The 24,727-nt window shown below is 40.6% G+C and overlaps 1 protein-coding gene across 2 annotated transcripts in view; it reads left to right on the top strand.

Moving 5' to 3' along the window:
- Positions 1 to 17,644, top strand: part of LOC125406427 (mitochondrial adenyl nucleotide antiporter SLC25A24-like) — a 56,237-nt gene extending 38,593 nt beyond the window's left edge. Inside the window, exons 5-10 of one of the 2 annotated variants that reach the window (XM_048443412.3) lie at positions 2,506 to 2,664; positions 6,773 to 6,925; positions 12,640 to 12,747; positions 13,600 to 13,767; positions 15,040 to 15,187; positions 16,430 to 17,644. In XM_048443412.3, coding sequence (XP_048299369.3) covers positions 2,506 to 2,664; positions 6,773 to 6,925; positions 12,640 to 12,747; positions 13,600 to 13,767; positions 15,040 to 15,187; positions 16,430 to 16,605 — 912 coding nt within the window. In that variant the 3' untranslated portion in view covers positions 16,606 to 17,644. Of the gene's footprint in view, positions 1 to 2,505; positions 2,665 to 6,772; positions 6,926 to 12,639; positions 12,748 to 13,599; positions 13,768 to 15,005; positions 15,188 to 16,429 lie in introns of both variants that reach the window. The other variant, XM_085677809.2, reaches the window with a different exon arrangement.
- The last annotated feature ends 7,083 nt before the right edge of the window (positions 17,645 to 24,727 follow it).

Raw genomic sequence — 24,727 nt, 5'->3', positions numbered from 1 at the left:
TTCCTGGTTATAGAGGGATATTTTTTTCCCTCACAGGTTGAAAAAAAAAAGAGTCTGGTAGTACATAGGTGTCTTCTTAAGACATATATTTTGTTCTTGAGGACCTTAGCTTTATGATCTAGTAGTTATGTTTCAGTGAACCCCAACTCTACTATCTAATTATCACACTGGGATTTGGATTTAAGTGTATATAATTGGAGAGGACACGAATATTCATCCTATTGCATTCTGCTCTTTAGTTCCAAATTTCACATTGTCACATGCAAAATAAATCCCACTCTTCCCACAGCTTCTGTTCTTAACCTGTTCCAGCATCAGATTTAAAGCCCAAAACAAAAGCGTTCTCTCAACAGCACCCAAACTGGGTGTGGGCGTGACTGAATGGAGCTCAAGTTTTCAAGCATCCGTCAAAGGCTAAGTGTTCTGTTTGGCTCATATATTGCTTAAAACTAGAGGAATTTCATAGGTAAATCACAGTTTTCTGGGTTCATTAGAACCTGGACTCCAAAGGCGTTTAGGTTTGTGCTCCGTGGTTTATTATTTTGACACCTTCCTTTTTTCTCTTTCAGTCATCTCTTAAGTTCATTTCCTTTTCTAATGGGCTGGTCTGTGACATTAGGTTATCTCTAGATGGATCAACCCAATTTTCTACATGGAATGAAGCATTATAAACAAAACTTGAGATTTAGTCCTTTGTTCTTTACAAACAATCTAAGAAAGCAAAGGGTATTTTCGCATTCTTGAACCTATCATCACTTTCTGCTTTCTAATCAGAAATTATCTAAACCCTTTAAAAAGATATCAGATCTAGTGTTGAGTGTGTGCTCATACAGCTTCCGCTTTGCACTGCGTAGGTTCTGGAAGATGAACTCAGATCATCTTTATCTGCAGAGCCATTTCACTGACCTTCACCCCTTTATTTTATTTTATTTTTATTTATTTATTTATTTATTTTATTTTATTTTTTGTTTTCTTTTAGTTATTTTATTTTTTAAAACATCCCTTTCCATGCCTACTTATAATCTTCTGGTTCTTAGAATAAGTAATACCTTCAAGCATACCATTTGGGTAATCCTTACTTAAATAGAAAGATAGTATAATATGAATCCCTCTGAGATCAATAGAAGGATAGTATAATGTGATTGCCTCCAAGATCAGGATTCCTGGATTCAAGCTGGTGCTTTGGGACTTCTAAGTTACTCTAACTATAAGGAATTCTTTTCTTTCATCTTAAATTTATAGTTTTTTATTTTTTAAATGCTGTTTTACTTTTATTAGTTCTTTGATATTTTGTGCAATGTGTAGTGATGTATTTACCCCTCACTGAATTCCTTCCATGTCCATTCTGCTTTCCCTAATCACCCAACTCTGCTTTCTTAACCCATCAAGTCTAATTTGCGCATCCAGTGTTTCTGCAGGATTTCCTTAGGACACTTTTATTTGTCACCATTGTTGTTGTAGTTATTGCTCTGTATTGTTACTGATTGTATCTTTTCCTATCTCTCTTATTCTAGAGATAAAAGTAACAGAGCTCCGTAAATGCTAGAGGCAGAAACCAACTTCCCCATGACTGTCACTAACACAGAGCCCAGGGCCTGGCTTGTTGACACTTACTTCAGCAATGTTTATTGAGCACACTTATCTTCAGGAGCTAAGATCTAGGTTTCCAGCAGTACACAAGAGAGACCAGATTGTTGACTTTATTTGGATTACTTTGTAAAAGAGTAGCCAAGCAATAAACAGAAATAAGCTAATCAATCAAGATTGTGCTGTATTAGACAGAAGCTACTGAGTTAAGAAGAACTCTTTGGGGGCAGAGGGAAGATAATTTGAGAAGGTTCCTAACGAGCATTAACAGAATGAGTAAATCCAAGTGGGGAGGCTAAGGAGAGCAGTATCCTCTCTGTCACACCAACAGGAATAGAATCTAAGTTTTGTTGGCATTCTTCACTGAAACATGGTGCTTTAACACTTACAAACAATCTTCAGAAAATAAGTTATGTTGCTAAAGATAAAATTACTAAATATAAATTCATTGTAATACACATATTTAAAGAGAAAATTGATCCACAAAAGATCACTGAGAAAAGTAAGTCAGAGCATGTAAGCTGCTAGTCCTGCCTTCTGACTCACATGTATGAATTTGGAATAAAGTGTGAAATTTATTCAGTATTTATTCCTCACCTAGTGTGTGGCAGACACTGGGCAAGTGGCACATTCCCTGCTCTCAGATTTACATTGTTTTCATGGAAGAGATTATTCAAATGGTTTGAGAATTATTTTAAATTAATAGCTAATTTAATTAAAATTTTATTTTATTCAAAATCATCTGAGTCTAAGCATTGAGTAGTAAGCAAATTATCAAAATTCAGTATAGGAGGTGATTTAAAAAACCAATGCTGAAGTGTTTGGTCTGCAGGAAAAGTTTTTCTTGATCTCTGTAGAAAATTAAACTTTTATTTCTCAAGTGTTTACAGTTCACTGTCTAATTCTTTTACTTATCAGATAATTGACATAGGAGAGAGTATAAGTATTCCAGATGAATTCACAGAGCAAGAAAAGAAGTCTGGGGTATGGTGGAAGCAGCTGGTGGCAGCCGGAATAGCGAGTGCAATCACACGGACATGCACAGCGCCTCTGGACCGCTTGAAGGTCATGATGCAGGTACTCCGTGTGCTTTGAAGGGGCATGGAGCCCAGGATAACTAAGATGCTAATTTTAAATGTCTGCCAGATTTCATATCATCTCTCATTGAATTTTATGCTTTCTTGACAATTTAAATTATTTTCTCTTTACCGTTAAAATATCTCTTCATTTTCTTCAAGAGGCTCCTATGGTGTTTGAAAAGATTAATCTTGAATGTCAGCTTTATTGGACTAAGCCGAACCTAGCAGATTAGCAGAGTGCTTGCCCAGGTGGTCTCTCAGGGCATATGCATAGGATTAACTAAGGAAGAGGAGTCACCCAGATGGTGGGCAGCACCAGGGCATAGGCTGGTCTTCTGAGGAAGAGGAGAAGGGAGTAGCTGGCCAAGCAGAATTCCCTCTCTCTGCTCCCTGTCACAGAATGGGAATTCCACTGCTTTGCTGCAGTGAATGAAACCTCTGAAGATGTCTTTCCCTGTGTGTGGTTGCTTGCTCATAATGGGAAAACGCTACCTAATACAATACTTGAATTAATTTTAACTTAAAATAGCAATAGATCCACCCTATTAGTCTGTTTTTCAGAAGTATAAAATTCATAATTACAACTCAATACTTGCTGAATTCTTTGCTATAAGAATATAAAAATCAAGAAACAATATAGTGAATTTAAATTTGTAATTAAAATGATATATCTGGGTATTTTATTGTCCCTAGTTGTTTTGGTGATATTAGTAACCTTTGGTGATGAGTTGTAGATAGTTATTATAGTATATGTTACCTAATTAATAACTTTGCAATTTTTTCTTTAATCTCTTAAAATCCATGACTGTGCTTAAATGTTAAATTTATATACCATTTTTAGAAAATACAATGTATTGGAAGGATATTATTTTGGATTATGGGAGCTTTACTTATTCATCCCATACCTATTTAGCAGAATATGTTATGTATTAGGTCTTTAATGGCCATTAAGTACTGAACACAGACACACTTTTTAACATTAGAGGAATTACAATGCATCAGAGAAATATTTAATAAGATAATAAATATTGAAATGTCATTATATAACAGCACTGAAAACACACTAGTACTATGGGAATACCAAGGGGAAATAGGTACTATTTTATTTTTCCTTATTATTTCTCTGTAGTGAGATTTTATTTGTATTTTAATAAATAAAGCTTGCCTAAAGACCAGAACGCAAAACAGCCACACTAGTTCAGCCATACAGATCAGGCAGTGGTGACACATATCTTTAATCCCAGCAGCCACACTAGTTAGCCATAGAGGTCAGATGGTGGGGGTGAACGCCTTTAGTTTCAGCACTAGAGAGGAATATAAGGTGGGATGAGACAGGAACTTGCTCTCTTTCAGTCTGAGATTTCATAGAGGTAAGAGGTCTCTACTGGCTTGGCTGCTTTGCTTCCCTGACCTTAGGTTGAACACCAGTATCTGTCTCTGGGATTTTATTATTTGCGCTACATTTCTTATGTAGATCTAAAACAATATCTTGGTTAATTTATCCAATAAAAATAAAGGCTTTATTTAATCATCTAAGTATGGGGAGTATAGTTTAGTACGTGGTAATAGGACAACTAACCCATTATCCTTCTGTGTCCTTGATTCCATGGCCAGGAAGCTAAGTTTGGACAATAGTTAGGAAAGACAGAATTGAAAATGTTCTGTTACACATTAAAGTAGGAAACCCAGTTTCTCCAGTACCTGGGTCTGAAAGAAAAATTTAAAAATTACGTGTAAAGGACATGCCAGAGCAATACAGAGGAGACATAGTTGATCTGTGATAGAGATGGGAATAGGGCCAAGAGGGAAAATTAAGAAGAAAATGATCTTGTGTGCTTATTACATGTTTGGTGCTAGAAACGCAAAGATGAAAGAGCATAGTTCTTATTTTCTGAACATTACAGACATATAACTCTGTGGTGGTGATATGATATTGAAAATAGCAGTTGTCACTTGAGAGGTTTTGCTTCGTACACCACGGGAAAGACTATTGTAGGTACCCCCAGGTGGGGGTGATTAGATCGCTAAGACTTGTTGGGTTAGCGAGGGGGGAAAGGCATGCAGCCACATCTGTAGTGAAAGTGTTTGCTGGACATGATGGGCTGCTGCACCCATGCACTCACAGCAGCTGCGACCGTATGCACAAGACCTAAGATCAAGCCAGCCCAAACCCTAGCATGGGTAGGGCAGGCTCCTACCTCTGAGGAGCCATTGGCCATCGACGGCTGCTGCAAGAGGAACGGTCAGCTTTCTCCAAGGAAGGGGCCCCTGAGAGGAGATGGTCCTAGACCCATGCGCACACATGCAGCATCAAGTGGACATGTGGATTAAAAAGCACATGGAGTTGAGAGGGAAAGTGATGGAGGGGATAGGGGAGGAGGTGAAGGGGATGAAATGATCAGAACACATTATGCATGTATTATTATTAAACAAGGAAATCTCAAATTAAAAATATAGATCAAATGTGGGATAATGGAAAGAATAAAAAAAGGAAAGAAATAAAGCCTAGAGAGTAGGAAAAGGATGTGAAAAAGGAAAGGAAAATATAGGAAAAATAGAGAATATGAAGAGAGAGTAGTTAAGAAGTGAATTAAAGCCAGGTGTGATGACACGTGCCTGTCGTCTCGGCACTTAGGAAGTGCAGGCAGGGGAAGCAGGAGTCTAAGGTCATCCTCAGTTACATAGCAAATTTCAGGCCAGACCCTGTCTTTCTCTCTGTCTGTCTCTCTTATGCACACATTTTTTAAAACTATAAAATGACAGGAAAACATTGAAGGCAGACATAACTGACCTGTAATTTCCACAACTCCGTTTGTTAGAAATTCAGTAACAAAGTACCACAACCTGGCATGAAATCAGAAACGTATTGTCGTACTTCTGGAGGACCAGTCAAGTGGTCCACAGGGCTGGCTGCTCCCAGGGTGCTCAGGGAGTCTGCTCCTGGTGCCTCTCCTTGACTCGGATAAGGCCATCTTCCCCGTCACTTTATATTGCCTTCCTTCTTGGTGTGCTATGTCTCTATGCCAAATTTTCCTTTTATAAGGATAAAGGTCTTATTAGATCAGCTTGATTCATCTGCAAAGACCCCCTCCAAGTAGGACCAGAACCTGAAGGAATAGGAGTTAGGGCGTCCACATATTTGAGAGCTACAGTCCAATCCACAATGCCCTGAAGCCTCCATGTATTCATCATTGGAAGTTTGATGTATTTTTCATCCAAATCTGTTTTCAATGCATATTTCAACATGCTCTTTAATAATCTCAGGGTATTTTTGGTAACAGGCACATACTTTGCTTATGCTAAGGGTCTCTGATAATTGAATTAGAATTCTGTCTTCCATAAGTTGTCTTTATTTTCCTTTGCTGTTTTAGATTACAGTAGTCCCCGACTCTGGGGGAAGTTTTTCCATTGGTTACCTTACACTGTAGATAGCACTAAACCCTAGAACACTGTATTTTATCCTATACATACATACACACAATAAAGTTTAATTTATAAATTAAGTATAAGAAGGGATTACCAGCATCAATACTAAAGTATAACAATCATAATACTATATACCCTAATACAAGTTATAGGACTTTCATCCTCTCACTGAAGAAAGCACTTTATGCTGCCTCTGGCATATGCACATTGCCAACATCACTACTGCTGAGAGTTGGGGCCTTAATGGAGTGAAATAAGGGGTACTTGAATATATGCACTATGGTAAGACTGTAGTCATAGGTCTGATAACAGAGATAGCTCCTGATTATTGGGTAGTTTGACTACACCCCATAGATACACTACACTGCGCAGAGGTGTATCTGCAAGACAAGGTGGAGTAAAATTGTGGGTGATTTCATCATCTATGCTGAGCAGCCTGCAATTTAAAACACATGAAATGTTTGTTTCTGTGATTTTACTTTCTTCAAAACATAGGATGCGAAACAGCGGATGTGTGACTGGGGGCAAGGAAAACAGTAACATTGCTTTTATGTGACTGCAGAAAACCTAAACGGCTGTTGAAAGTTACGAATTCTATAGATTTCGTTATTTCACCAGCAATGAAGTAATTTTATATTACCAGCAAAGTAAATGTAAATAACCTCACCACTGATTTCTAGGTTCGTCGTTCAAAAGTAAGTAAAACGGGATTGGTGAATGAGTTCAAGCAGATGATAAAGGAAGGCGGCCTTTTCTCTCTGTGGCGAGGAAACGGTGTGAACGTCTTTAAAATCGCACCGGAGACAGCACTCAAGATCGGGGCCTATGAACAGGTGAGGTGTTATCGACTATGGGGTTTTTAAATGATCATGTTTGAAATTTGGGTTTTGAAAAGTTTAGACTTTTGTGAAAGAGAACACAAGTGTGTGTAAGCAATAGTTGTCAGTGCAAATATTACTGATTTTTATTTCCATGTGGTCACCTTTGTGCTTTCTGATTACTATTAGAATGCCTCTGTAGGCTGCACTGTATTATTTTAGCAGGCCTGTGACTAGTTCTTTTAAGTTAATTGTCACAGCATAAGAGGCTCATAATTTTTTTCTTAGAACAATTTGAATGTTTTTCAGAGATTTCAGTCCATTTGTTAATGAATCAAGAATTAATCTTCCAATTTAGTGAAGAGAAAGTTGAGAAACATGCACTGAATTTCAAAAATTTTCAATCTGATTTAGACTTTTGCTTTTCCTTAAATAATTTACTTTGAGACAGGACAGATATCAGTTTTCAGATACTGCAATTTACTTGGGTTTCATAAGAGTCTAAGCATGCTCTGTATGCTTCTCGGGTTTTTCCTCTTTATTGTAAATTTTAGAATAATTCTCTCCTCTTTTAAATAAATGTTTAGCTACGGGATTAAAGTGCTTCTTTTGTAGGCCTTTTCTTCATGGTCCTAGAACCTTGATGTTGCATGAAAACATAAAAGATTGGTGCTGACCTTTCTTAGGGCAGATGGTTGAAGAGCAAGTAATAGATGAGAAGGACACTGGACTCGGCTTGAAATGCTTGTCATTAGAATACACAGCTCTTCCTAAAATGGGGATTTGCTGATTCATCCAACGATATTGTTTTGATCAGCTAGTGCACACCTCATTTGTTAAAGACCCTTTTCTAGATGATAGAAATGTCGCAAACTAAAACAAACAAAAGGGATCCCATCTATCTTTGTGGATTTAAAAACAACAACAATGAATGAAGGGATGGATGAATGAATGAATGGTACATCAGGTGTTATCAGTGGCTACTAGGAAAATAGAGGAGCAAGACTGGGAACTCTTTCAAGGAGTTTGGCCATGAAAAGAAGAAGGGGAATGAAGTGGGAACCAGAGGGATAATGAGCCCAAAGTGGGGGGGGGGGTTCCTACCACTGGAAAAGCAGTGCTTCTAAAGTGACCCAGTGAGGATACTACAGAGCTCAGAGCGGGTATGCGAAGTGACTGTCCTCAGAAGGAGCAGAGCTGTGGTAAGAGACTGGAGCTGGTGCTCAGGAAGACTTGGCATTGCCAGGCCCTTGAACTGCAGTCCCAGGAGAAGCACAACTGAGCGGGTCTAACTGTAGGCAGGTTTCTTGTAACTTTCTTCTCAATGCTTCAGTTTCTTTGGTTAAAAGGGGAAGGAAAGGCACGTTGGAGGCTTGAAGGAAGAGGAGGAAATATCAAATAGTAAGAGAGTCACAATATAGCTAGAACAAGGAAATGAAACGAGATTGTTGGTAGCTAAGGTCAATTAAACAGTCATGAGTATAAATTTGTACCAGGCAGCAGAGAGACCCAGGAAGTCTGAGTTACAATCTCTTTTGAATTTTGACAATTTCTTGTATTTCAATATTTGTCATGTGCCTACACATGAGTTAGGTCTTACACTGGAGAGGGGGTAGATGAGAAAATAAGATATATATTAACTCTCTGCTCTTCTAGATCCACATTCTATTAAAAGTTCATGTTGAAATTCAGGGATGCTTCATCTTAATAAAAATACCAATTTAAGAGACAAAAATACTGTGTTGCAAACATAAAAAAGTCATGTCCGCTGTGTGTGTTCATGACTGTTACTGGGAATGTCTATGTTGTCATTTATGAGGAAAAAGAATGTTCTGGACTCTGTGTCATCAGCAGGCCACCATCACTTCTTAAGGGGGCATAGAGCGACACAGAGGACACTCCAGGTAACGGTGTTACTAACCAGGCTTTGACTTCAGAGTCTAGTCTGTAGCCCTGGTGAGCTGGAATGAATCACAGAGAAGCAGAAAAGGGCTTTCCTGTTTGATGCCAACTTCTGCTGAGTGACAGACAACAGCCTACTTGGTGCTTCCTTTCTTTAGGCCCCATCCTGCCTCCTGCTGGCCTGTCCAGGGACTCATTGCCTTGTAGAGATGACAAGAATGAAGGAGATGCCACTGAAGGTGTGGAACACGTTAGCTAGTCCTCTTCTCTTGTACTGAAAATCTTTTTTTCTTGCTATTGAGAAGCCCTGTCTGTCCCTTAGCTAACCCACAACCTTCTCCAGGTTTTCTAGGAGCAGAGAACGTCATTGGAGGATGAGTGTTGAGTGAGGCTGGGCCAAATGAGGTGTAGTGATTTTCCAGAGACCGTATTTTACATTTTGCACTCTGTGTAAAGTCCTTACGCCAACATTAAGCCTTCTGAACCATCATGTCCAGTTTGAAGTTGCACTTTCTATATTCAATTTCTAGCTCTACCTCTTTCTAGTTATGCAAAGTAGCCAAACTACTTAACTTCCCTGTGCTTTCATTTTCATAAATGTTCCTTCACTTAAAATATAAAGAATAAGGATGTGATGTCATGAAACCTGATGGATTATTGGGTGCATCACCTGCTCATACCAGTGTCTGACACAAACGTTAATGAGCATTTGCTATTTTAATCCATCCCGAGTTGTTTCTATAACAACTACACTTTAATTTATTTGTTACTGAGAAAGACAGAAAGACCTTATGACAACCATAGAAAGAAATGTGTATGACATAGACATATAAAACATGGAGCAAATGTGATGCCACGTCTTAATCATGTTGGGAAATGGTTGAGAAATGTCTAAATAAAATATTATTAAGTTCTCTCTCCCCAAGCCTAGTAAACTTGACTAGGGAGATCGTAGAAGTCAGCATGTTACTACAGTCCTCCTGCCTATGATCTGTTACAACAAAAACACCCAAAGGAAATTTGGCGAAAGTAATAGACAGGGTAACTTATAAAGAAAAGATATTGGCCTTGAAGTACAAGACCAAAGGGAAAGCTTCTGGAAACCTTTAGGTTGTACACATTTGTGTGGTTTCTCTGATTAGAACCTGTAATACTACATTAAGCAGAAACGCCGAGAATGGGCGTTTCTGTCTCATCCTGGATCTTGGAGGGGATGTTTTTACTTCTCCCATTGATTAAGAGGTTGTCTCAGTCTGCCTACATCCATTGCAGGCTGCGATAACAAGCGTAGACACTGGGTTACTTATAAAGAAAAGAGATTTGTTTCTAACACTTCTCGAGGCTGTGCAGTCCAAGGCTACTAACCCTTTGAAAACCTTCAAGCTACACAGTCCTGCAGAAGATGCATGCGAAGGAGAAAGGCCAGAGAGGCTACCTAGCTTCATTCCAGGTCACTTTAGCCATCTTTGATCCATGCTGGTTATAACTGGGTTCTCTTATCAAGCATTGATAAGAGCGGGGCACCTGTTGCCCCATCACTTCTTAGAGGGCCTGCCTTTCTGTTAATAATGATGCCGTGGAATGATGGCCAGTTCTAATGGGCGACTTGTCACAGTTTAGAATCATCTGAGAAGAAGGTCTCAATGAGAGATTGTCCAGATTAGGCTGTCTATGGTAGCCTATGTGTCTTGGTCTCCTTCGTCTGTGTGTGAAGACAGCCTGAGACAGCTGGCAACGTTCCTTGGTTTGGGGCCCTACTGTTTAAGAGTAGAGAAAACTAACTGAGCACCAAGCATACATGCATTTCCCCTTCTCTTTCTGATCTTTACTGTGGATGGCACTGGCTGCTTCAAGCTCCTGCTGTTTTGTCTTCCCTGCCATGATGGACGTATCCTGAAACCATGAGCTGAAATGAACTTGCTCCATTCGGCTGCTCCTTATCATACCAACAGAAACCAAACTAGAATAAATGGCAATTAAATTCCACCATGAGCGGAGGAGAGACCACTCAAGCCAGAGTTAGCTGAGGGCTTTTTCTGTTTGACCTTTGTTGAATGCAGAAAAGTTCCTCCTATACCTATTTGAAAAAAATTTTACCCCAGAGTTTTAATCATGAATGAATGCAACTGTGCTCAGTGCTTTTTCTGTCTATTTAGATGATAATGTATTTTTTTAAATGGTGTACCACATTGATATATGTGCATATGCTAAACCTTTGTCTTTGATAAATACCACTCCCTCCTAGTATCTGATCTTTTAAGTGTGCTCTTAAGTTTGGTTCACTAGTGTTTTTTTTTTTTTTTTGAGGATTTTCTCATCTCTATGGATTTTCTCATCTCTATTCATTTGGGATACTGGCCTCTTGTTTTGTTTTATTATGTGTTTGACTTGGATCAGTGTGATGCTGGCTTCCAAAAGTGAACTTAGGAGTATTGTATATATATATATTACATATTATATATACTATATATAATATTATATATAAAGAATATATATGTATATTTAAGAGTGGAGAATATGAGTTCTTTAAATTAAAGCCTTCTGACCATTGGTTTTCTTTTGCTCAGAGATTTTTGAGTGGTGATCCTGTAAATGTTATTGATCTGCTTGGGTTTCCCATTTCTTCTTATTTCAGGCATGACTTTATTTTGGGCATAAGGTTTTGTAGTTTATTGGTATTAGTTCTTCCTACTAGTGTCTTATAATTATTTTTACTTTTGTGATGCCAACTGTAATGTTCTCTTTTAAGTTTGATTTCAGTTTTTTTAAGGTTTTTACCACCCTCCTCATTGTTTAAAAACTCGAGATGCAATCTTGCTGTGTTTTGAAGCTGCCCCGGCATCCCTGTAGCTGGGTTGCAGGTACACACTGCAGCATTCGGCTGCGTGGCTCCTTTTCAACGGCACTGATCTCTGAGCACCTTTCCCATGTACCCCCTTTTCTTGACAGTCCGTAGATTTTCTTAATCTTCCCACTCTTCTCACCACCCTCACCCCTCCCACCCTTATGGCATATTTGGCTAAACGTGGCTAATGCACACTGCAGCCTAAAGGCTACTGCTTTGGAACGTTCTCTGCCAAATAAAGCACTCTGTCTCTTTTAAAGTCTGACTGGCAAAGATCCCAGGGCATCCTAATATTTTTTACATGTGTATGCCTGCATGCATGTATGTATGTGCACTGTGTGTATGTCTACTTCTGGCAGTGGTCAGAAGAGAGTGCTAGATTGCTTGGAAGTGGAGTTATGAATGGTCTTCAGCATCCAAGTGGTTGCTGGGAACTGAGCCCAGGTTCTCTGCAAGAACAGCAAGTGCTCTTAACCACTGAGCCATCTCTCCACATCCACCCTAGTTCTTATATATGGCTATGAAGGGCGGTCTGTAGGCTAACTGCCGCGAGTCTTAGAAGCTTTCCTGTCCTAGTCTTCCTCACTACACTCCTTGTGAGAAAGCAGCCTATCGTGTTGTCTAATTATCATGTCAGCAAACACGCTGTCTTCTGGGTAGAAAGCAGAGTGCTGAAAAGAACTAGGAACACAGCTTCTGTTTCTGTGATTCGCATGCTCCTTGTGACAACACATTCAGTAATGGACTTAGGTCATTTGATGTAGCTATTAAATTAGTCCATAGGAAAAAGTAAGAGAGCTGAATAGAGAGATTTAACTCATCTGTTAAACAGGAACTGAAATTTAGTCTTGTACTAGGTTGTGCTGATGTTCAGCACCTGATGTATATTTTAATGTAATTTTCTACTTTTAAATACTGTTATAAAACTTGAAAGGCATATATTTCAGTAACACTATATACTTCAATATTTTTATTTATACAGTATAAGAAACTTCTTAGTTTTGATGATGCTAATTTAGGAGTTCTTCAAAGATTTATAGCTGGCTCCATGGCTGGTGCAACTTCCCAAACCTGTATCTATCCCATGGAGGTATGTATTCTTATAACATCTTAATAAACAGCATGATCTTAATGCAACTAACAGTCAGAAATGACTTTGTAAGATTTGAATCTTGTACAAAGTGTCAGTCTCAATATACTTTGATTTGTTTAAGACAAATGATATTATAGATAGACCAAGAAAATACATGTCTATTTAGACACTTGGTAGGGAAATGTGGGTTTCCATTCATAAGCAGGCTAAGCGTATGATATTCTGCTACGGGCCATGTAGGATCCAAGGGAGACTCAGATGGGGATTTTGATCATGTATTCCATGATCTATAAGGGAAGATTAAACATATACATCCATATCAATGATCCAAATTGGAAAAAGTTGTAGAAGATAGCTCATTATATAGTGCTATGGAAACCCAAAGGGGAGAATTTATTTATTTCTAGTTAAGAATTCCATGAGAGACATGAAGAGCAGGTGTGATCACAGCACAGGCTCTGAACATGAGGGATTGGGAAGAAAGGCACTTTCAGTGGAAGTAACACGTTCAACAAAGGAAAGGAAGTTTTAATGAACAGACAATTAGCCTTAGACTGTTCATTTGTTTGGAGTGTTTTTATTATTGCTGTTTGTGTTTGGTTATTTGATACAGTATCCCACTCTATAGCCCAAGTTGTCCTGGACGTCACTATTCAGCCCAGGCTAACATCAGGTTTATGGCAATTCCCTTGTCCTTGTCTCCTGAGTGTTGAGATCACAGGCATAAGCCACCAGGGATTCTATGATTTCTGTAAAATTCCTAAGCGTGATATAACAGACCTCACAAGATTGCTACACAAGTCTAGCAAATCTAATCAATACGCCTTTATTATATTCTTTCCCACCCAGGTGATAAAGACCAGGCTGATTTTAGGTAAAACTGGCGAGTATTCTGGGATTGTTGATTGTTTCAGGAAGCTTCTGAAGACAGAGGGCATTCAGGCCTTTGGCAAAGGCTATGTTCCCAACCTGATAGGTATCATACCATATGCAGGCTTAGATCTTGCCATCTTTGAGGTGAGTTCATTTTTGACATATGTCATTATGCATTATATTTGACAATGTTACACAAGATTTTTATTCTGAAATATAGATATGGTGTTGCAGGAAATAGCTTCTGATCAAGAATCAAATTGAGTATTTTTATTTGCCTTTCTCTTAGACATCTGGTAATCTAGTCATTTTTGCTTTTGTTTTTTTTACTTCCAATAAAATGGTAGTTTTAAGCCTTGGGGTGTGCATCAGAATCAGTTACTTGTAGATCTTTAAAAGAATAGACCCCCTCCCCTTGGTCACATCCTGAGGTTTTCTGATTTAATTATCACAGGAAGGCTTGGTGTAGTTGGAATTTACTTTGGGCCGCCAACCAGCTCACAAATAAAGATATGGAGACTTATTAATTGTGAATGCTGGGCCTTAACTTAGGCTTGTCTCACTAGATCTTTTAACTTAATTTAACCTGTTGATTTAATTAATTTAACTACATTCATCTATATTTTTCCTCAGAGGGTTTTTTCCTTTCTTTCATTCGGTATATCCTGCTTTTCTGCTTGCCCCATGTCTGTCTGTCTGGCCCCAGCCGTCTCCCGGGCATCTCTTTTTCCTTCTTCCTTCCCAAGTCTAAATTCCTCTTCCTCCTTACTCTCCCTGCCTGTAAGTCCCACCTACAGTTCCTTCCTTGTTATTGGCTATTCAGCTTTTTATTAGACCAATCAGGTGCTGTAGGCAGGCAAGTAGAACAGCAACACATCTTTCCATAATTAAACAAATGCAACACATCTTTACACCACTAATCAAATAAACACAGCATAAACAAATGTAACACATCTTTACATAGTTAAACAGATATTCCGCAACAGCCTGGGATTTGGATTTCCTAACTGCCCAGAAGAATCTGATGCACAGGAAAGTTTGAGAAAACAGAACTATTCTTGCATGGTTGTGAAGATTAGAATCAAGGAAGGGAATAAACATGGGTTAAACATGAGAGCCAGCCTAGAAGTGTTACCAGACAGGGTCACGGGCATTTCATGGTCATGCCCATGCATCTGTCTCAGGACAGATTTGACACTGGCATAAAAACATAAAAACAGTATTGTGTGAGCTCCTGTGAGAATACCCAGAATTTTTGCTCTGGTCTTTAAAACCAAAACAATCAAAGGAAAACCAAAGCAAAGCCCGGCAAAACCGCATAAGAAACATAGACATCCAAATGCGGAGCGTGAAGCTCAGTTGCTGAACTTTATTCTACTCAGAGCGGCAAGATCAAAGTCCTCTCTTCTTCACCAGCTTCTGAAGAACCACTGGCTGGAACACTACGCAGGAAACTCCGTGAACCCTGGCATAGCCATTGTGCTGGGCTGCAGCACACTGTCACACACTTGTGGCCAGTTAGCCAGTTTCCCCCTGAACCTTCTTAGAACTCGCATGCAGGCAGGTGAGTTTCCTGTCGTTTTAGATGAGTGAAGTCATCACTAAGGTAAGAGATATGCTTGAAATAAGTTTGAGTGGATGATTTTAAAGGCAGAAACCCCATAGAATTGATGAAAAAAGGAAAAGCTAACTGATTTAAAACACTGGATCTGAATTTATTATTATTTAAAAGATTTATTTATTTTATTTTATGTGTATGAGTGTGTTGCTTACATGTATCTACGTATACCACATACGTGCAGTGGCTGAAGCAGCCAGAAGAGGGCAATAGAGCTCTAGGAGCTGGAGTTGTAGCTGTGTGCAGCCTTGTGGGTCCTGGGCACTGAACCCGGGTCCTCTGGAAGAGCAGAAAGTGCTCTTAACCATTGAGCCATCTCTCTTGGAACCTTTTGTAAGTTTCAGTTATCTTTTTCCCTTTGAAGTTCTGTCTGGGCCCCTCCACATTTGCTCCAGTTACTATGGTCTCTTTAAGACTTTACTTAGGAAGTGCCATGTAGAACAGTGGAAGGGGTTTCTTTGTTCACATCAAACCAGCGTCCAGTCCACAGGGGCAAGCTGCTCTCCTTGGTTTGCTACCACTGCTGTAAATTGTTTGTGGACGCTGTGCTTCAGTCTGCTCAGGGAGTTGATATTAAGCCCTGTGTATTTTCTTTTTCTTGGTGAAATGTTAGAGATTTAGATTTTAACAAATAAAAATCACTTTCGAAGATGAAAAGGCAGCACAATGCTGTTACCTTCTCGAGTGTATTAAGGGGTCTCACATTGGGTAATATGCTTGGACTTTTTCCTTCTCCCCGTCTTTCTCAGTGAGGCTTTGGGTACAACTTATATTGCAATTGAGATGGAGACTTCCTCTGTCCAGGATCACTCATGCCTTTTTCTATTAAACTGCCCTTCAGCCCCCCTTCCAATTGACTCTGTGAAATGTTTCATAGAAGATTTGCAAGTTGTTCTAGGGACCTTTATGTATTGATGAAATCATCTATATCTGTACTGCCCATACAGCAGCCACTGACTACATGTGACTATCAGGCATGTGAAATGTACTAATATGGCTGGAGAGCAGAAATTTAAGTTTACTTAAACAGCCACATGTGCAGTTACTACCCTATTGAGCAACGTAGGATCATTCTATATATGAGTATCCTCCGAAACGATTGCAATTTCTATAAATTCTCATTACCTTTGGGCTAGATTACCATGTAAATATTAAATATTGAATTATACTGTGCTTTAAAATTTATAGCTATCGTGGAAAAGGAAACAATACCTATGTTGCAGCTCATTCAAGAAATATACACTAAAGAAGGAAAGAGGGGTTTTTTCAGGGGTCTCACCCCTAACGTCATCAAGCTTCTCCCTGCAGTGGGCATCGGCTGCGTGGCTCATGAACTAGTGAAGCCGCTTTTTGGATTAACCTAGAAGTGCAGTGTCAGACTGCTGCCGTCGCTGTGATCACTACGGTATAAGATAATCCTGGGCTATAAGGTGACCTTACCTTTTCCTAAAAGGAAAGAAGTACTAACTAATTGTAAAATTACTTTGTCTTTATTTATTATAAAATATACAAATTAAATAATAACTTTGATAGAGTTCTTTAATAACTTAAACTCCTTTATTATCCACAGAATTCTTATTTTACACTTTCTGTTACATTCTCCTTAATCCTAAAACCAGGTTTTGACTGGGTGCTAATATAGCATACGGTCATATAGGAAACATGTGGTAAGCTATGAGAATTTTTCACTAGCATTCTCTTTTTAAGTTAAGCTTGAACATGTTTTACACAGTAAAGCAAAAATCAGTGCATTTAAATTTGACATTGCAGTTAATCTCTTCAGCAGAATGGATAATCCACTTCATAATTCCTTCTAGATTGTTGTTGATTTGTCGCTTCCCTTGCTAGCTCTTTGTTCCTTCAGCTTCTGCACATCCCATCCCACTCACCCCTGGAGATGGTTTTATCTTTCTAGACATCTTTATAGACAAGAGCTGCCTCCATTGCCTAGCCTGGAGAATCCCTGTCTATGTGGTTTCCATAAACCTTGAGAATGAAAAGCTGGCTAGCATTTCTTAATTGTATCCATTTGTGTCCTCAAAAGTCCCAACTCACTTCAGCTATCTCAGGTGATCTAACTGAACCAGTTGTTGGACCTGGAGAAGGGCGGGGCCTAAGGGTGAGACTCAGAGGGTTATCCCCAAAGTTCCTTTTCTGAGTCACTGCCTTTCATTTGCACCGTGAGTGGGAGCTCCAGGGGCCATAAAATTGACAGAGCAATATTGCTAATATGACCTTATATTTCACTTTCAAATAAGCTGTCTACTGTTGGAACTCTGTTAATAGTTGGTTAGCTCTGATTTCATTTTTAACTTCATTAGCAAATATCAATTGTATAAAATGTCCGGGTTTACTGTTTCAATTTCCTACATCATGCTATGTACTCTGATCACATTCAACAATAAACTCGCTTAAAAAGTGAGCAAAGGTCTTGAGTAGACATTTTCCCAAAGAAATTATTAGACAAGTAACACAAATAAGCAAAGAAAAACAACTTGGCATTCCTGACTACAGGGAAAGCAAATTAAAACCTAAATAAAATCCTATTTTACACCACTGTGATGGCTATTATTGAGAAAATCCAAGAGAAGAGCAAGTTCTGGTGAGGATGCGGAGAAACTGGAGCCCTGTGCACTGTTGGCGGAGCACAGTGCCACCGCCAGGGAGGACGGTTCCTCAGGAGAGCTCATCCCCCAAAAGAAGGATGATTGTGTCATCTAGAGGCTTATCCTATTTCAAAAACATTTCAAAGCAGGGGCTCAAGGACCTGCTTGCTTATCTATACTCATAGCAGCATTGCTTGCAATAACCAAAATGTGCAGGCAACCTGGAAGTCATGTACAGGTGAATAAACTGTGGCACATGCATGTAACAGAATACTATTTCTCTCTTTCAAAGAAAATCTTGATATATATTTCAATATGGATGAACCTGGAGGCTATTATAGTAAGTGACATATCGGCGAATCAATCCCACACCAGTTATGTTTTAAGGGGTTATTTATTTTGGGGGGTAAAACTTACATACACCATAAACCATCAGGAAGGGAGCCTAGTCGCAGGAGCCGGGAGCAGGAGCCAGGAGCAAGCACCGGAACCAAGAGCCGGAACCAAGAGGGCCTGATCTGGATCTGCTTCTCTTTTTAAAAGAGAAGCATACCACGCCCCAGTGGGCTGGTATTTCAGCAGCTATTGGCTGATGGAGCGGAAGTCGCTCCCCGCTGCACTGTGGGCTCGTATTTCAGCGACTATTGGTTGAGGCAGCGGAAGTTACTCCCGCAACAGTGACATAAATTTGTTACAAAGTAAAAACACTGTGTGTTCACTTTTATGAGGTACCAAGAGTGATTAGGTTCATGGAGGCAGGTGGAATGGTGGCTACTGGTGGCTTGGGAGAGGGAGGTGGCAACTGGACTTAAGAATAGTTGTGAGCTGCCATGTGGGTTGTGAGCTACCACACCCAGGTCCTCTGGAAGAGCAAACAGTGCTCTTCTGATAGTGTTAGACTCCTTTAGGGATGAGCACATTCCTTTCTCTCTCTGTGGACTAGCTCGCTGGACAGGGACTTCGCTAGGTTTCTTCTTTGTTGTCTCTCCTATTTGGAGGTCTTTGGGTGGCACATAGCAGATCCAGTGAATGAACAACAAACAATGGAAGGGACATCTGCTTACACCTGTTTTATATTCAGTTGAGGGCAAGGGTTATTATCCCATCTCTTGTTAGCAGCTTTTTTCCAACCTTAACTATAGCCTTTCTTCTTAGAGTGTTGATTATTATTACAATAGTACCTAACTCTAAGATGATTCAGAGAAGTAGTTTATATAAAACAATTAATATTATTGTACTTCTTTCTCTTACCTTTTAAGTGTTCTTGTATGTGTGTTCACATGTGTGGGTGTGCATGCGGTGGCCAGAAGGGACATTAGGTATCTCCCTTAATCATTGCCCACCTTATTTAAATTTGTTATTAGATTGTGTGTGTGTGTGTGTGTGTGTGTGTGTGTACACGTGTGCATGCCCAAATGACAAGGCATGTGTCACTTGCTGGGAGTCAGTTCTTTCTTCTTACCCTTTGGGTCCCAAGGATCAAACTCAGACTACCAGGATTAACAACAGGTGTCTTTACTTGCTGAGCCATCGCCAGGGCTCTCCCCCTTATTTTTTTTTTGAGACAGAGTCTCTCATAAACCTGGAGCTTGCCTATTCAAGCAAGATTTGGTGGGGTAGCAAGCCGGGAAATGCCCTGTCTCTGCCTTATGACACAGGGACCAGAGGTGTGTGCTGCCACTTACTTATTTATTTATTAGTTAATGTGGGCGCCAGGAGATTGAACTCAGGTCCTCATGCTTAGAAGGCAAACATTTTACTGACTGGGACATCCTCCCAGCTCTCCTCACCCTAATCCTGTATTGCATGGTAACTTAATGTGCTATTAATTTACCTTCTAAAACAGCAAAGTTCCTAGGAGCTTTGTTTCCATAGCTTAACCTGCATCACTGTCCTGGACTGAGACGAAACTCTAGCCAAGAGTGGCCTTTTTCTTCTTCTGTCATTGTTTCTGGCTCAAGCATAGTCAGGTCAAGTCCTGGCTGCTCCCAGTGACTTTTTGAACCTTCTCTCTCTCTGGAGGGTAGGGGGCATGTTTGAGAGTTAGACAGTAAACAAAGCTGAGCGTGTCTCTGAATAAGAATGAAGACGATGGCCGTGGCGCACCGCGTCTGCAGAGTCATCTCATATGCTGGGTGTTGGTCCTGGGTCTGCAAGGATAAAGGCAACAAATTTGGTCAAAGCACAGGGTGTCTTAGAGAGTGTTTTATACTGGGCAAGTCTGGAACCTGTGTGAGCTTTTTCAGTGGAATATATTCCACAGGTGGGTAGGAAAATATCAATCACTGCATGTTCACTCTGTGCATCAAGCCTTGCCTCCAATGCTTGTGTGGAATATTTCTAATATAAAAATGAAGAAATGTATTTGAAAAGTTGAGTTTGTTCTTCATGACTGATAGAAGATTCAGGAAAGTCAACTTATACAGAGGCTTAGTGACACCAGCTTAATACACCCTGTGATGTTAGGCGAAGGATGGATCACGTGGCACACCCTCGGGTGCCCTTTCCTTTTCCCCATCAGACTCTGGGTGTATGTGTAGAACAGTCTCTGCCTTCACTCACGCCTTCCTGCCAGCTTCCCAGTCAAATCCCAGCCTCCTTGCTATGATGCCAGCAGCATCACTGAAGACTGTCAAGGGGGGAATGCAGGGGTTCTCTGCTGTAACCTCATTCCTGGTCACCAACTGAACATCAGCAATGGTGTTTCTTCCTTCCCCAATGGCTGGGTGGCTTTTACTCTACCACACTGCTGACCACGTGAAAGTGTTATATAAATCATGGGTTATTTCTGTTCTGCTCACTAGGATTTGGTTTTACATAGTTCACTCCTGAGAAGGAAAATGTGTTACAAGTAAACCCATCTTAGAAGGAAAGGAACTTTTATATATATATATATAAAAGAATATTGGGACGTTCTTTGCTTCAACAGTCAATTTGCAAGCCCATGCAACATAGTAAAGAAACAGCCCATGTATTCTCATGAAGAGATTCCATCTGGATTTCACCTGCTTTCCAAACGACAGCCTTTCCGGCCACATGCTGAACTTCTCTTATTTCTGGTCTTCTTCAGCCATTCTCCGGCTTCCACTATCTTTGCAGATCTAAAGGTTACAGACTGTAGAATATCCTGCTTTGGTTTATCTGGCGTGTCCTCGTGACGGCATTCTCCAGGTTGTTCTGTATGGAGCTACTCACTCAATCCAACCAGGCCTCCTGCTCAGCCCCCTTTGACTCCTGCCACACAACTTGCACCGCTCAGACCTGCCTGATCATTCCTCACATGGAAGGAAGCTAGGAAAGGAAAAGGAAGGGTGGGGGAAGGAGAGAGGAAAGTCAAGAAGGAGGCATGAATGAGTAGAGATGGCGAGAGGAGGGAGGAAGCATAGAGGGTAGAGGGACCATTGGTGTTTATATATGAAGTAGAAATATTCAAAATCGACCAATTATCTATAATTGCTGTTATTAAAAAGATTCAAATATTTACACTAAATGTATAGTTCTCAGGACATAGTTCAAATGAATGTTGAAACACTGAAGTTTTAGCACAGCCATTGTAATTCTATTATTTAAAACAATTACAGTTATTTTAAAATGTGAAGTATTCACGTGATTTAGTAATGGTGGTAATTTTAGTAATTTAGTGCCATCTTTTCACAGTTGAGACTTGTTGGCATTTCTTTGGGGCATGGTAGATAGTCTGGACAAGAGACAGAATTCATTTATCTTTTAACCTGGAATTCTGACCTCTAAATGACTTAGAGAATATGATAGATTTCCAATTAGCTCAGTGTGATATGAATGAGGCTAAACCTAAAGTGATTCTCTCCTCGCTGCGTTGCTAGGACATCCAGGCTCATATTTCACTGCATGATAAACATCACCTTTCCTGTGATGTAGCTGTGTGGTGAAACTGTGAACATGTGATAGAATCGGCTCTCCTGGAGCGGCTGATGATTTGTCCTTATCAGGGCAGTCAGTAGCTATTAATAAGAAGAACAAACTTGTTTACCTGCACAAACTGTGAGGCCCCAGAGTGGTCATTCAAGCAGATCCACTCCAAGGAATCCAAGATGGGTGCTGAAGTCTCCAAGGACCAAAACTGATGAAGTCAAAAAAAGGCTGCTGTTTCCATGGAAATGAAGGGCACAGGCAGGCCAGCGCCTTTTAAAGCAGGAGTGCTGAATTAGGCTGGATGCTAGACTCTCTTCCTAACCACAGAAATGGGCGAAGTAAAACAAATATGAGCCCAGGGTTTTCTGTGTGGCCTTCGTGGGAGCCCTTGGCCCATGAGCCTTACCAACAGGCACAGGGAAGGAAGCCCTCTCGTGGAAGTCCATGAGCATTTCCTTCCCCTGTGCAGAAACTGGCTATGATTGTTATCTCTGTGTTAGCCATCCTTCACCATCGTAGCTAACAGCGGAGATAGTCAGTATGTAAGTAGGGAAAGGTTCTCCTGGGGTTAAGGTTTCAGAAGTTCCAGTCCGTCATCGGACCCCACTACTTATAGGCCACTGTGGGAGTGGAGGACATGGAGGGTGGGGAGAGGGGTGGAGGATGGAGTGTGTGTGTGTGTGTGTGTGTGTGTGTGTGTGTGTGCATGCCTGTGTGTGTAGGTGACAGTAGTGGAGAGTGCAGGGTGGTTGTTGTTGGTGTGTGTGTGTGTGTGTGTGTGTGTGTGTGTGCATACCTGTGTGTGTAGGAGACAGTAGTGGAGAGTGCAGGGTGGAATAAAACCTCTCACTGTTGGGAATAATATTTTCAGGTGTGTTACTTTTGTTTATGCTGTGTTTCTTTAACTCTGTGAAGCTGTGATTCTTTGCCTGTCTGGAACACCTGATGATTTAATAAAGATCTGAACGGCCAATAGTGAGGCAGGAGAAAGGATAGGCAAGGCTGGCAGGTAGAAAGAATATATAGAAAGAAATCTGGAAGGAAGGGGTTCTGAGTAGTAGCACGAGAAGGAGAAAGACATCAGGAGTCAGTCACCCAGCTACACAGCAATCCACGGAGTAAGAGTAAGATTTACAGAAGCGAGAGAACAGGAAAAGCCCAGAAGCAAAAGGTAGATGGGGTAACAGAAGTTAAGGAAAGCAGGCAAGAAACAAGCTAAGTCTGGACGTTTATAACTAAGAATCAGACTCCATGTGTGATTCATTTGGGAGCTGGGTGGCGGGTGCCCCCCAAAAGAGTCCTAAGAGCATAACATCATACAACTCCATCTCACGTCCCAGCTAGTAAGCTAGAATCAGAATCTGGGGTTCTACAGCCTCCATGGTACAGTTCTCCCCCACTGGCCTGACGACCTCACAGTAGGTTACACCCCTAAAAGTCTCTACCCGCTCTCCACAGTGCTAAGCTTAGGACCAAGGCTTCACCACAGGCCTTTCTGAGGGCATCCATATCCGGACTACAGCAATTGTGTTCGGTGTTCCTCAATCCACTGAACATACATTTGTAAAACATGTTTCCAGATGATTAGAAGATTGCCCTAAGGTTTTTAAAAATTAGATTCAACAAACAAAAAGCCAATAGAATTTCTGAATCTCCCCAGTGTCTTACTCACCTCAGGCACACACTCATTTTCTTCTTCCCAAAGCACCCACTGCTCTTGATCAGTGTGAGCTCTGTGCAGGAAGCCTGGTCAGCCCTGAGGTTTGCTTCTGAGCCGCTGAGAACACTGCAGGCCGATGGCTCCCAGTATCCTTGACAGCAAAGCTTAAGATTTAAGCACTTCACAAACTTATTTTTGATTTTCATGGTGCTTGTTTAAGAATTCTACTTTTTGTTTTGTTTTGATTTTTGGTTTCTCAAGGCAGGGTTTCTCTGTAGCTTTGGAGCCTATCCTGGAACTAGCTTTTGTAGACCAGGCTGGCCTTGAACTCACAGAAATTCATCTGTCTCTGCCTCCCGAGCATTTTGTTCATGTTTAAGACTGATTTTAAAGTCTGCTTTATTGCAAATCTTTACACAGAACAAAACAAACGCACGAAGGTTTCTGATGAACACACATTGTGTAACCACCCTCATAATCAAGGTCGGGAAGTCCCATCACCCCATCCTTGTGCTGCCCTTTGACCTTTAGTATCACACCCCTCAATAAAAATAATTTGCAACTCCATAGTTCCTGATCTGTTTCGGTTCCTATATGTATAGTTTTGTTCTTTCCAGAACGTCCAATCATGCGAGCTGCTTGCCAGCGACTGCTTTTCAGCACTGAGAGGCATTTCCGCGTGTGAACGCAGCACTGACTGTTCTGTAGCTCGTCCACTCAGGAACCTTTCGGTTGGTTGTTTCTCGGTTGGCAAGTGTCGTCCCAAGATGAAAAGGTTTCCAGGGAGGACCTTGGGAGCCTCTTCCAAGGAGAGGTAGCAAGAGCAGACGGTGTCTGAGGGCTTCTCCTGAGGAAGGGGCTAATTCCCAAGACTACAATGTGAACACAATAGAAGTACAGGAACGGGTTTCAGGGTCATTTTTATTAACAGCAGGCAGTCCTTGCCTACAGACTTAATATTTATACACTATGTTTTAAACAGACTGGTGGGGAGTAAATTCAAGATCTTAGACCCCAGCTTTTGAATAAACAAGTGATTTTAGTTTCTGTTCTAAATTCCCGAAGACAGCAGGATATAACCAGTTTCTACTAAGTAGAGCGATTGAAGGAAGGCTATTCCAAGAAGGGCATCCCGCTTGACGGCGAGGCAGCTGTTCGTATTCTCATTTTACTGACGAAAGGCTATGCAGGGAATCAGGACTCGGATTTTCTCTCTGTAGATCCAATGTAGTTATCCTGGGAATTGTCTCACTTGAACAATAAATGCTAAACCTCAAAACAACACCTGCCACGAGGGAAAGGGGCCGAAGTTTCTCTGTGTGGTGTGGG

Source organism: Myodes glareolus, chromosome 17, assembly GCF_982192425.1.
Source record: "Myodes glareolus chromosome 17, mMyoGla1.1, whole genome shotgun sequence".
Classification (NCBI taxonomy): domain Eukaryota; kingdom Metazoa; phylum Chordata; class Mammalia; order Rodentia; family Cricetidae; genus Myodes; species Myodes glareolus.
The sequence above is the reverse complement of the archived record's forward strand: the minus strand, read 5'-3'. Positions and strand labels throughout refer to the sequence as shown.